This window comes from Phalacrocorax aristotelis, chromosome 5 (genome assembly GCF_949628215.1).
Source record: "Phalacrocorax aristotelis chromosome 5, bGulAri2.1, whole genome shotgun sequence".
In the NCBI taxonomy this organism is placed as follows: Eukaryota; Metazoa; Chordata; class Aves; order Suliformes; family Phalacrocoracidae; genus Phalacrocorax; species Phalacrocorax aristotelis.
The window spans coordinates 58,893,758-58,907,925 of NC_134280.1; the positions used below are offsets into that span (position 1 = coordinate 58,893,758).

General features: G+C 40.9%; 1 protein-coding gene across 8 annotated transcripts in view; it reads right to left on the reverse strand.

Moving 5' to 3' along the window:
* SBF2 (SET binding factor 2) overlaps positions 1 to 14,168 on the reverse strand; it is a 288,713-nt gene that overhangs the window by 57,246 nt on the left and 217,299 nt on the right. For all 8 annotated transcript variants that reach the window (XM_075094794.1, XM_075094793.1, XM_075094800.1 and 5 more), the window contains 3 exons: positions 3,255 to 3,425; positions 1,498 to 1,760; positions 66 to 238 (listed from right to left, as the gene is read on the reverse strand). In XM_075094794.1, coding sequence (XP_074950895.1) covers positions 66 to 238; positions 1,498 to 1,760; positions 3,255 to 3,425 — 607 coding nt within the window. The remainder of the gene's footprint in view (positions 1 to 65; positions 239 to 1,497; positions 1,761 to 3,254; positions 3,426 to 14,168) is intronic.

Here is a 14,168-nt window from a genome sequence, read left to right on the forward strand (position 1 = left end):
TTGTCTCACTAGAAAAAAGTATAAAAGAAAAAAACTACAAACCACTTTTTATTCACAATTCTTACCTGGTATCATGCAATGAAGACCCTTGATGTGATCCTGTGTAACTCCACTCTCTGTGCAAACCTTGTCAATAAATCTGGTAATGAAGCGTACAACTGCGTTTGCAACATCATTGTTCTCAGAGTCCTCAAATCCACTTTCTGTGTCATAACTCTCTGCAACACTGCCTGCAATACTATGGACATAAATAGAAGAAATTTCAAGTGTGAAAAATGCAGCTGGTGATGCACATGATACCTGGCTAGAGACAAACAAGCTGTGGGTTTTTTTTTTCTAGTAACGATACATAAACCTTGCTAAAAGCTTGGTACCACAATTACTCTGTATTTTCACTGTCATTAACACTGGCAGAACTGCATGGAGAACTTTCCCTCCATGATTCCAGTGCAGACAGGCCCACAAGAGAAAAAAAGCTGTTTCAAAGTGAGCTTTATGTCTTCTCTTCATAGAGTGAAGTACATTAGTTGCAACCCACAGTAAACAAATGTCCAGTTACATAAAGATATATTAAATGAATATTTTGGTTGCAGTGCAAAGCATTCAAAAGCTAAAATGACCATAAGAAAAGTTTTTTGTGCATCACATAGAAAATGGAAGCAAGTCACTGGGAGATGTACTTCGATCATCTAAAAATGCCTCCCATTACAGTATTAAGGGACAGATTCATACACTGCAACATATATTGCAATATCTCTGCTGAGCATGTCCTAATGCCCGAGTTTAGAGGTGTTTAGTCAGCAGAAATGAGTAGCCATGGGGAATCTGATATTCATAGCCTGCCTATCTTTTACTTGATGTCAGTGTTCTCACATAGTGTTCTACAGTTTTATCAGGTGGGAATTCTGATGAATCATAGGTGATAATGAAGACAATAAAGAGAGGGAGGAAAGCCTGTTATGAAATGTCCTGGGTTTGCATGCTAGGGAATGTAACCGGTGTTATACTCCTCCTGCCTCCTTAGTAATTTAACCTTTGCCACAGCGGTTTAGCCCTTTTGCTTTTTGTGACCTCAGTGCCTCTCTTCCTTGCAGCTGTTGCAGAGAAACTGATTTTATGGATGCTATACAAATGCTTTCTTGATTTTAGGTTCATACACTGTTTTTTTCAAATTATATAAAAACTAACAGAGTAGTTTTTGGGCTGCTGTTTTCATTCTCACCATACCCTACGTTTGTCTACAACATTTGCATTACTAGATTAAAAATTCTTACTGTGACAATAAAATTTTTATGTTCCTTTAGATGGTGGTAAATTACTCCAGATTAATTTCTGTTATTTAAGAGGAATCGTGTTAGACTTCTGCTCTCCTTAATGAACTTGAAAAGAAGAGAAGATACTGAAATAATCTGGTATTTAGAGTAAGTCCTGAAAACTAAGAAGCTTTTGAAAACTGTGGCCCACCCTGACTGATTACCGCTGAACTTGTGTACCCACCTGTTTGTGACAATACTGTTGCTTCCACTCTCCCAGTCACCAGTAGCCGATGTTCTTAATAACTTGTTCTTACTTGTATCCAGTGGTACTAGCAGGTAGACCATGAGGTTAGCAAAATGAATTGCCTGACTGAAAACTGTGCTTTCCTCATTCTGGACTAGCTCCTGCTGCATTTGTTTATTAAGAGTTGGCCATAATCTCAACTGCTCAGCAGCGAGGTCCATTGCTGTCTTATCCTGGTCTAGACCTACAGAATTTTTCTCCTAGAAGACATACACAAAGGCATATAAAGACACAGAAGAAATAATAAAGTTATAACTTAACAAACAATGTTTAGTAAAAACTTCATTGTTTATTACACTTTTCCAGTTATTTAAATTCTATATTCATTTAAAAATAAAAAGAAAATAACCACACTGAATAATGTTTAAGGGAAGTTATGATTGTAGTGACTGAGCTTTGAAGGCAGTTTACTGAAATACGCAAGTAGCACAATGTAGACAGACCTAAATAACACAATTTCTTTCTAGATCTTTTTTATGGTATACAGTCTTCCAGGTCTCTTTAGAATGGTTTACCAATTTTAATACAGCAGCTCTCCTTAGCTTATCCACTTAGCTCACATAAGAACAAGCATAAATCAAATTGAAAAATAACACGCAGCTCATTGCTTGATGAAGGTGATATTCTCCAAATTCCTAGGATGTTCAGGTGAGGCGCACTTTTATATAAATAGTTTCCAAACCAGTTGAAACATTCATGTTTTTACATGTTGGAGTCCAATTCCAGCATTTGCTTGAAGCAAACTAGGTAGATGGCACATAGTCAAATTATATTATAGCCTGAGGAAATTAGAATAAAGGAATCTGGCAGCTGATATCAGTGACCTAATGCCTGATGTTAAATTATTAAAGGACTAGGTATCTTGTAAATGTTTTTTCCATACTAAGTTAAAGTTGAGTGAATTTTCCATATAAACATGTGAGGGTTAAAATAGATGCTTCCTTGTAAGTTCTACTATTCTTCACATTTTTCTTTACACAGTGTCAGATTGGAAGGGGCTCCCCATACACACTCCCACAGTCCCCTTCTCTTCATCCCCGATAGGTCTGACTTGCCCTTTCACTTCTTCATTCTGACTACATTTCTAGGAATATCTGTGTCTGTTTTACTTCCTCACTTTACAATGCTGTATGACTTTCAGTAGCATACACTTTTCAGTCACAATAGTTGATAATGATGTTTTCACACAAGAAGGAAGATTACAAATGGCTCTTTACTACGTGTAAGCGCTCCCTCTCAAAAAAAAGAAAAACTGACATAGACAATTTGTGTTTTGGAAGATCTGTCCAGTTTTAATAAAGCAGACTGAGTGCCATTCAACAGAAACCACCCTACGGTTTGGTAATAATCTAACACTGGACACTAGAGCTGCTGCTAGCTTAGGTTGTTCATATAATAGAACCGTCACTAGCTTCTATACGTTAAGTTACTATTCTCAGGAAAAACACATACCTTGAAGTGTGGAATATGATACAGAAAGTGGAAAAATCATAAGAGCAACATCAAATTATAAGGCTTTGCAGATAAATGTAAATTTTTACTCTTTGTGTTTTTGTACGCTGTTTAATATGAGAAAATTAAAGAAAAAATATGTACAGTTGGAGAAACCATAACTTAGCTCTCTATAACTTAGGAGACAATTAAAATGTAAATAAAAATACTACCTTGATATTCGCTTTATTATATTCTCCTACCTTTTGTCTCAACTGTACTACATGGTTGTCATCCTTGGCTGTAAGGTAGAGGGAGCGAACTTGATTTTGCACATTGCTATAGAAGGTTGTTTCCCAAAACTGTTGGTTAGTCCAGATAGGATGGTCTTGCACACAGGTGTAAGCAAACTGACTAACTCCAGGTGCTAATTTCTGAAAGCAAAAAATGTGCAAAATTGACAAATTAGTCCTAATATTTAATTTCCTTTAAAGGCTATGGGTTCAATATCGAAATATATATATAATGTCAGTTGTACAGACTGAAATATCCAGTATATACCATCTTTTCTACTGCAATATGGGAAACAGAAATTATCTCCAGTTCTGTGGCATTAAAGAAATTAATATACAGGAAGCTTGTATACAAATCTAATGCCAGTACAAGGCATGGCTTTCTTGATTCACAGTAGAAAAATGAGTCTTAAGAGGAAGAGTTCTGTGATAATAGCAGAGAACACATTTCTAATATAAAACATTTTCCTTGCCAACAAATACAGTATTTTTAATAACCTAGTCCTACAACACAGAAATCAGTATTTAAACAGATGAAAATTATTTATTTTATTCAAAAGTCAGAACTAGTTATGAAATTTAAAATAACTTTAACTTGCAACTGAGACCTTCCAATAAGCTGCATTTGTTGCAATATCAGAGGATTAGATAAATTGTTCTCTTCATTGTTATCTACCACACTGTATGACCCAAATCCAGCTCCTGGAAGAGTAATAAATGGGGTATGTTCTTTGAAGTGACAAGGGTCTGGATCCCTATAAAGTCTCAAACAAAATCAAAATTGTTACAGCATTACTCATTATGAATACACTGGTTTTTTTAAGTAGGTCTACTTACTTAGGTGGCACTAGTCTTCCAGTGAATTGTTTAATATTCTTGATAACCACATACAATGAACGGAAATTTATTTCAATGAACCAAATAATGAAGAATGAAATCTTCTATCATAGGTTCTTACTTTTTGAGAAAAAGGCCACAGAAAAATTTGTGTTGTATACTACATATAGCAAAGAAGCAGGTAAACTAAATACCTGCTTACCATTATTTCTACACTAGAACTGAAGAATAAAGTACACTCTGGGTGCCTCACTTGATGACTTCCACTCAGAATACTACCCATGCCAGAAATATACACTATATATAGAAGTTAAATTTTACTTCAATGATTGTGTTGCAAGCCACTTTCCTGTAGAGCATAAATACTGCTTCATTTAATATTTACAATTGTACACAACAGCCAGTATACATAATACTTCCTTAGCAGGCACCCTGGTATTCAAGTGGAAGGCTAGAAAATTACAACTGAAAATTTTAAATTCTGGTTTGCAGATTTCTGGTTTTGCAATTCTTTGAACTGTGTTTTCCACACTATGTCTTTCCAAGTCATCATGAACAAAAAGTTCTGATCATGTGCCATGTATTCATTCCCTATCGAAGACAAGGTCCTTTGAAATGGTATGGTTGAGGAAATAGTATGTGACATGTTACTAAAATTTATCCAATTGAAATTCCTTCTCATGAATAACCATCAAAAAGTGAGAAATGTAATTTTTATTTAATCATGCAGAATTTAATCAAAATTTCTTGGCAACCTGTTAAGAAATCTAAATATGTGGAAGATTCAAATTATATTAAATGTGACTTTGTTTATTCAATACAGATTGAAACAGAAGACAGCAGGTTTGTTTAACAGATTCCCAAGTTTCAGCTGCGGTATAGTTTATGGTAGCTTACAGGAAATCATAACCTATTGCACAGTAATGGCTCCCATGCTTGATCTAGCTGTTAAGTCACAGAACAGGACAGCTCAAAGTGTCCTACTGATCTCTGTATTGACTACTGGGCATCCCCTGAAAAAATCTCAGGCATACAAAATATACACTAACTCATGAGTATGTCAAGCCTGTTAATTAGCAGGACTACTGACTGTACAGGAAATTGAGTCTCTGAATTGTAAAAAATTAGAAAATGTTAAAACAAAATATATAAAGGAGGACTACCTCTATCCCCCTGTAAAGCTACCTTCCTTACAGTCTTTATTCTTTAAGAGCTGTACACATTTCATATTTTTCACCATTGGCAGTTGTTTATACAGCTAGCTTAAAATGGCTTAATTTATTCAGCTGTGGTAATTAACACAGGGCCCACTGAATGGATCTGGCCCAATCATTCACCTAACTCAAAATCCAGATGCACAAAACTTGTGTTACAGAGGTATGGGGACAACAGGTAAATAACAGAATATAAATATGGACAACACATCTTGAAAGCTACAGTTAGTGCTAAAGCCATAACATGGCTTTTACTTTGATTTCTTCTCCTTTTTTTTTCACCAGCAGTAATTCCCAGTCATAATACAGCTGCAAAAAGGAGATATGATATAAAGAAAAAAAAAAGGAAAAGGAGGAACAAAAAGGAAAAGGAGAAAAAAATGAAAAGAATAAAAAAGGAAAAAGGAGAAAAAAAGGAAAAGGAGAAAAAAAGGAAAAGGAGAAAAAAAAGGAAAAGGAGGAAAAAAAGGAAAAGGAGAAAAAGAGAAAAAAGGTAAATGTGTGTTCAAGCCTAGCTAGTTGGTATAGTTAACTCATGCCAATTTGTGCACTGAATGCCATACCTTTGGTGTGATTTGACTATCAACCTGACCAGCTGCTTTTGATGCCTCAGCCCAAATCAGGTAACTGTGTAAACTAGGTAAAAAGGGGGTGACCTTTGGAGCTGTCTGTATGATATTTTAAATGAGCATTGAAGTGGAAATTGTTAACAAGCAACAGAAAATGAGTTAACTTCTGCAAGGGACACCGAGTTGTTTCAGAAGAATAATGGTACTTAAAAGAACCAAAACACTCTCCTCTCAAATTATGTATGAAACAGACATTACCCATATCAAAATCGTGAATTACATTCTATAGTTTGTGGAAACACATGGCAGATTTGGGACTTGCTATGTGTGACTACATGCAAGTTCCTGAATTCAGGAATTATCTTTCCATTATTTCCACCTCACTGAGTGGCACTGGGTAACACCTGCCTAGAATTTTTTCTATGTTTCCTGACACTGTATATTTCTGATTCTGAAAATTATACTTGCGGATCAGTATACAATGGGCACCAACTCCAAGACTCCCAAACTTACTGTGAGGTGCAGGTCCCCAGAGAGCTTCTCTTTGACATTATAGGATTGCTTGTTTCTGGAAAAAAACCCATGCTTTCTGCTGATCACTCATCAGTCATCCTTTATACCACAAAAGCTCAAAGAAGAAAGCAAGTTTATTCTACCAAAGTAAAGGATCCAGTTAATCCAGTTATTGATTGTGAAGTTGGAAAGAGGGTTACAAAACAAACAGTAATAAACTGAATATAAATATACTCTCTTCTCACAGGACTTTGCTGCATGTCTCTTGGCTATGGAAATGAAGGGGCGAACTCAAGAGTAGTCCATTTTTTGTGAGTACTATACTACTTCAGAATTAAACTGGATTTCTGTCTCCAACTTACATCCTGGGTTATTGGTTTGGATAAGAAGGGGAAGGAAAAGACTTGATAAGGAGGTTGCTGCTGCATGCAAAGAATAGCTTCCTCCTCAGCTCCTCGAGGAATCACTGAGCTATGGTTATCTGCTTGACCTCTGTGAGACAGCTGTTGCAACACCTGTGAAATTACCCACTGATCTTCTTTGCATACCAGCAGAGATCACAGCACTTCCTCTTCTGTATTGGTTAAGGTCTCCTTGGAAGTCTGCAAGTGTACACTTATAGATCATTGAGGACATAGTGACATTGCTACTTTAAAGGGTTACTCCCCATCTAGGAGCTGTTTATATAGACATTCAGTCATTTACCATCTATTGCATATCATGAATAGGTATCACTTACTGTAGGCAACGTGCTGCCCCTCCCCAAGGCAATGTAAACCAAGTTCTGCATATGAACATATTCCATGAGCCAGTCCTGCATTCGGATCTGTGGTACTAACCTGGTAAGTTCAGAAAGGCTTCAAAGAAGTCCCACAGGATCAACCTACATAGATTGACCTGCAGGAGTGAGGCTTATCTATATATTACCTGCAGACAACACTGCATCACACCATCCATATATATCAATATTTATCACAGCATGCATATACTCAAACAAGTACAAGTGTATATGAATATGTTTTCAAGTCTGACTGAGCAATACATGGATAACATCAGTCAAAAAATTCAATTCAATAAATGGTTTTACCATTTGGTCTAAAATATAAACTTATACCCACATGTATTGTACACACAAATGTGTGGAAGGGTCACAAAGGCAATAAAGAACTGTGAAGCTTCTGTTACTATTTTTTTGTTTTGATTTTTACTGCTTTAGAACAAAAAGATGAAATACTAAATCAAGCTTCTTCTCCAACCTGAAATCCTCAGTGACAAAAAAGAAAACAATCTGCCTCCTCTCCTACCTTCAGAAAGCCACCAAACATGGCTGGACTCAAGACTGATGTTTTAAAATACTTTAAAGTGTGAATAGGAAAGTGGTTCATTACACTGTTTATCTACTATTATTTCACCATGAAAAATAAAATAAAGGCTAATTCACTTATAGTTCAGTGCTACCAAAACACAGACAGGTCCATTAAACCAGCAGAGGGCAATAGAATTCTAGAATTTTGCAGAATTGGGATATAAATCTGGACAGAGATTTATTGTATACATTTTCTGGCAAAAGTGACTTAATCATCTAACTACTCATGATCTTTAATCCCAGATTCCTGCAGATGATGTATAATTACTGTACATTACTTAAAGCCATACAGACTATCTCAGATTTCTACATAGATGTAACAAGACAGACAGATATATGCTAATACAAAGTTACATAAAACATTAAATAATGCACCATAACATACTTCTCCTTTCTCCAAAGAGAGAACAAAAAGATATACTAAGTTCTGTTATACACGGAACACGCTAAGGAAACTTAAATCATCTAGAATGAAGGATGTTAAGAACCCACAAAAAAGAAAAAAAAAGAAGACATTATCATACCAGAACTTCACAGTTCTAAATAAAGTTAAGTTCCAAGAAGTGGATAAGAAATATGCTGATTTTTTCCCCAGTCTACCATACATTAAAATATTCTTTTAAAAATATAACTTCATTATAGATATTACCATGACTCTATTCACCAAGGTTTAAATCTATTAGTTAAGTTACAGATTTCACAAATTCTCAGCTGCAATGTTGAATCTATCTGATGAGTTTTTGAAATTGTGACACACCTATTTTGAAAATCTTCTAAAATATCACCATATTACTTTGGCATTAGGTGGCTCAGCAGTGAGTGTGCACCCGTGTGACTGTATTGGAATGGTGGTATTGGCCCTACTCCCAAAAATAACTCCCCAGAAACAAAGTTGTTATTCAGGTCTATGCTCAGAAGCAAATAAACCCTGTAAATCTCAAGCTAATGCTTTTATTTATATTCAGATAGTGGTTCTTAGAATTATTGTTGACCTAAAGCTTAAAGCTTAAAGCCCAGTGTGCTGGTTTTGGCCGAGAAGGGGTTAATTCTCCTCATCGTGGGGGGTTGGCTGCCCTTCCAGCAGAGCGGCGGGGGGCTGCGAGGGGCAGGGCCATGGTGGGGGCGGCTGACCCCGACTGGCCAATGGCAGGTTCATTCCATACCATGTGACACCATGACCAGTATATTAAGGGGAGGCAGTTTGTGGCTTGGGAGTGGTGTGGTGTTGGGTTGGTGGGTGGCTGTGTTGTCTGTGGTTTGTTTTGGTGGTAATTCTCCTCCCCCCTTGCTTCCCCCCCACCTGGGGTTTTGTGCCTCTCGTTGTTCTCCTTTACATTGCATTTCTGTTGTTGTTTCTTTTGATTTTAATTATTAAACTGCTCTTATCCCAGCTCATGAGCGTTACCCTTCTGATTCTCTCCCCCATCTACCGGTGGGGGAGTGAGCGAGTGACTGTGTGGGGCTGAGCTGCCGGCTAAACCATGACAGCCTTTTTGGCGCCCAATGTGGGGCTCAAGGGTTGGAGATAACAACAGCTGCTGGTCACAGCACCATGCTGTCCTTTTTGCAGTTGGTGTTAAAGATTGGTGTTGGTTTGTTTAGTCTGCTGTGGTTAGTAACGTTTTCCCTATGAGATTGGTTATGCAAACACTTGTTTTCAGCTTTATCTAGTATTTGGGGTTTTTGCTGAAACCGTTACTGTACTTTGGATACCACCTTGTTGAGGCAATTAGCAATTATACCTCCTCCTCTGAGAGATTTTATATGGAGGAAATACAGAATAGTACCTTTGCAACTTTGTTCTATGATGTCTCTGCCTCTATTACAACAACCTTTTTGTATCTTGAACATCCTTGCGTGGTTAAGGTGCACTTGTTAGTTTTTGGGCATGTTGTTTTGGTTTTGACTAAGCAACTTAAGAATATCACCCAGAAATCTGCCCCAAGGCCTGATAGTTACGAGTGGCAGGGCATGTGGGATAGCATGGGCAAATACCTAGGGCAGTGGGCACCCCAGTTTCACCCCCGAACAAGTGCAGAATCCTGAAAAACTAGTAGACTATTTGGAGAAAGTACGTTGTTATGCTGGGAACTCCAGAGAGACACAGATAACTGCAACATGCTGGGGCCTGGCCCATGCATACTGAGCCCTGATCAACAGTATTCAGTGCTCCCAAGGGGAAGAGAAGGTCTCTGGATTGAAAGGCAAAGTGATAGGCACTGCAGCCACTCAAACCCCCACGACAAGTACTGGAGCTGGCTCAGAGAATCAACCCGTACCAGTATCAGTTGTCCCCATACACAAGATGAAATATTGGAAGTGGACGTCAACTCATTTGGAACGGGATGATGAAAAAGCAGGGATGTCATGAGGAGAGGAGGCAGAAGTCACAAATGAAATAGAGACCAGCCGATCACTGCCCTTGAGTGTGTTGCGAGATATGTGAAAAGATTTCAGCCTTCGTTCAGGTGAGCACATTGTCACCTGGCTGCTCCGATGCTGGGATAATGGGGCCAGTAGTCTGGAATTAGAGGGAAAAGAAACCAAACAACTGGGATCCCTTTCTGGGGAAGGGGATGTTGACAAAGCAATTGGAAAAAAAACACAAGCCCTCAGCCTCTGGAGGCGACTCCTGTCTGGAGTGAAGGAAAGGTATCCCTTTAAAGAATGTTACATATTGCCCAGGAAAATGGACAACCATGGAGAAAGGCACCCAGTATCTAAGGGAATTAGCTGTGCTTGAGGTGATTTATGGTGACCTGGACGATCAACAGTCATCCAAAGATCCAGATGAAGCACAGTGCACACGACCCATGTGGCAGAAGTTTGCATGGAGCACACCATCCTCGTATGCAAACTCATTGGCAGTAATGTCCTGGAGAGGGGACGAGACACCAACGGTGGCAGAGGTGATTGATAGACTCCAGGATTATGAAACAAATATCTCTTCCTCGCTAGTCTCTGCTGTGGAGAAACTATTGCAAGAGGTCCAACAACTCAAAGAAGATATGTCCTACTCCCCACCTCTACAGAGTTAGGAATAAGCGTCCTTTGGCTCAAAGGAGAGGATACACACCATGGGCCACCCTATGGTTCTACCTGCATGACCACGGAGAGGACACGATGAGGTGGGATGGCAAGCCTACCTCGACCCTAGAGGCACGAGTATGTGAACTGCAAGGAAGAACAGTCAAGGAGGCTTTCCAGGAAAACTGCTGCTCCAGTTTCCAGTGAGCAAGTCCCCAGACAGAGGAGTAGAAGTGCTGATTTTATTTCCAAGCGTAATAGAATGACTCTTGATTCACATTTACAGGAAGTGAGTTGTGAATGCCATGATCAAGACTAGAGGGGCCCTGCCTCCAGCCAGGTGGAGGAAAGGGATAACCGGGCTTACTGGACTGTGTGGATCCAATGGCCTGGCACGTGCGACCCACAGGAGTATAAAGCTTTAGTGGACACCAGTGTACAGTGCACCTTAATGCCATCAAACTATATAGGGGCAGAACCCATCAGCATTGCTAGAGTGACAGGGGGATCCCAAGAGCTAACTGTATTGGAGGCCAAAGTGAGCCTAACTGGGAATGAGTGGCAAAAGCACCTCATTGTGACTGGCCCAGAGGCTCCGTGCATCCTTGGCATAGACTACCTCAGGAGAGGGTATTTCAAGGACCCAAAAGGGTACAGGTGGGCTTTTGGTGTAGCTGCCTTGGAGATGGAGGAAATTAAACAGCTGTCTACCTTGCCTGACCTCTCGAAGGACCCTTCTGTTGTGGGGTTGCTGATGGTCGAAGAACAACAGGTGCCGATCGCTACCACAACAGTGCATCGGCGGCAATATTGCACCAACCGAGACTCTCTGATCCCCATCCATGAGCTCATTCACCAACTGAGGAGCCAAGGAGTCATCAGTAAGACCCACTCACCCTTTAACAGTCCCATATGGCCAGTGCGGAAGTCTAACGGAGAGTGGAGACTAACAGTAGACTATCGTGGCCTGAATGAAGTCACTCCACCGTTGAGTGCTGCTGTGCCAGACATGCTAGAACTTTAATACGAACTGGAGTCAAAGGCATCCAAGTGGTATGCCACAACTGATATCGCTAATGCATTCTTCTCAATCCCTCTGGCGGCAGAGTACAGGCCACAGTTTGCTTTCACTTGGAGGGGCATCCAGTACACCTGGAATCGACTGCCCCAAGGTGGAAACACAGTCCTACCATTTGCCATGGACTGATTCAGACTGTACTGGAACAGGGAGAAGCTCCAGAACACCTTCAATACATTGATGACATCATCGTGTGGGGCAACACAGCGGAAGAAGTTTTTGAGAAAGGAGAGAAAATAGTCCAAATCCTTCTGAAAGCTGGTTTTGCCACAAAACAAAGTAAGGTGAAGGGACCTGCACAAGTGATCCAGTTCTTAAGAATCAAATGGCAAGATGGACGTTGTCAGATCCCAATAGATGTGATCAACAAAACAGCAGCCACGTCTCCACCAAGTAGCAAAAAGGAAACACAAGCATTTTCAGTGGTTGTGGGTTTTTGAAGAATGCATATTCCACATTACAGTCTGATCGTAAGCCCTCTCTATCAAGTGACCCGGAAGAAGGATTTCAAATGGGGCCCTGAGCAACAACAACCCTTTGAACAGATTAAACAGGAAATAGTTCATGCAGTAGCTCTTGGGCCAGTCCGGGCAGGACAAGATGTAAAAAATGTGCTCTACACTGCAGCCGGGGAGAATGGCCCTACCTGGAGCCTCTGGCAGAAAGCACATGGGGAGACCCGAGGTCGACCCCTAGGGTTTTGGAGTTGGGGATACAGAGGGTCTGAAGCCCGCTATTGGCAGCATATGAAGGGGTTCGAGCTGCTTCAGAAGTGGCTGGTACTGAGGCACAGTTGCTCCTGGCACCCCGACTGCCAGTGCTGGGCTGGATGTTCAAAGGAAACGTTCCCTCTACACACCATGCAACCGATGCTACGTGGAGTAAATGGGTTGCACTGATCACCCAGCGGGCTCGAATAGGAAACCCCAGTCGCCCAGGAATCTTGGAAGTGATGATGGACTGGCCAGAAGGCAAAGATTTTGGATTATCACCAGAGGAGGAGGTGACACGTGCTGAAGGCCCTACTCTATAACAAACTGTCAGAAGATGAACAGCAGTATGCCCTGTTCACTGATCGGTCCTGTTGCCTTGTGGGAAAGCACCGGAGATGGAAGGCTGCTGTATGGAGTACTACATGACAAGTAGCAGAAACTGCCGAAGGAGAAGGTGAATCAAGCCAGTTTGCAGAGGTAAAGGCCATCCAGCTGGCCTTAGACATCGGTGAATGGGAAAAATGGCTAGTGCTCTATCTCTATACTGACTCCTGGATGGTGGCAAATGCCCTGTGGGGCGGGTTACAGCAGTGGAAGCAGAGCAACTGGCAGCGCAGAGGCAAACCCATCTGGGCCGCCACATTGTGGCAAGATATTGCTGCCCAGGTAGAGAACCTGGTTGTAAAGGTACGTCATGTGGATGCTCATGTCCCCAGGAGTCCGGCCACTGAAGAACATCGAAACAACCAGCAGGTAGATCAGGCTGCCAAGATTGAAGTGGCTGAGGTGGATCTGGACTGGCAACATAAGGGTGAACTATTTCTAGCTCGGTGGGCCCATGACACCTCAGGCCATCAAGGGAGAGATGCAACATACAGGTGGGCTCATGATCGAGGGGTGGATTTGAGCATGGATTTTATTGCACAGGCTATCCACGAATGTGAAACGTGCCGCAATCAAGCAAGCAAAGCGGGTAAAGCCTCTGTGGTATGGGGGACAATGGCTGAAATATAAATATGGGGAGGCCTGGCAAATTGACTATATCACACTCCCACAAACCTGTCAAGGCAAGCACCATGTGCTTACAATGGTAGAAACAACGACTGGCTGGCTGGAAACATATCCTGTCCCCCACGCCACTGCCTGGAACACTATCCTGGGTCTCGAAAAACAAGTCCTGTGGTGACATGGCACCCCAGAGAGAACTGAGTCAGACAACGGGACTCATTTCCGAAATAACCTCATAGACACGTGGGGCAAAGAGCATGGTATTGAGGGGGTGTATCACATCCCCTATCACACACCAGCCTCTGGAAAAATTGAACAGTACAATGGACTGTTAAAAACTACACTGAGAGCAATGGGGGGGTGGAACATTCAAGCACTGGGATACACATTTAGAAAAAGCCACCTGGTTAGTCAAAACGAGGGGATCTGCCAATCCAACTGGCCCTGCCCAGTCAGAAATCCTACATACTGTGGAAGGGGATAGAGTCCCTGTAGTGCACGCAAAAAGTATGCTGGGCAAAACAGTCTGGGTTCTTTCTGCCTCAGGCAAAGGCAAACC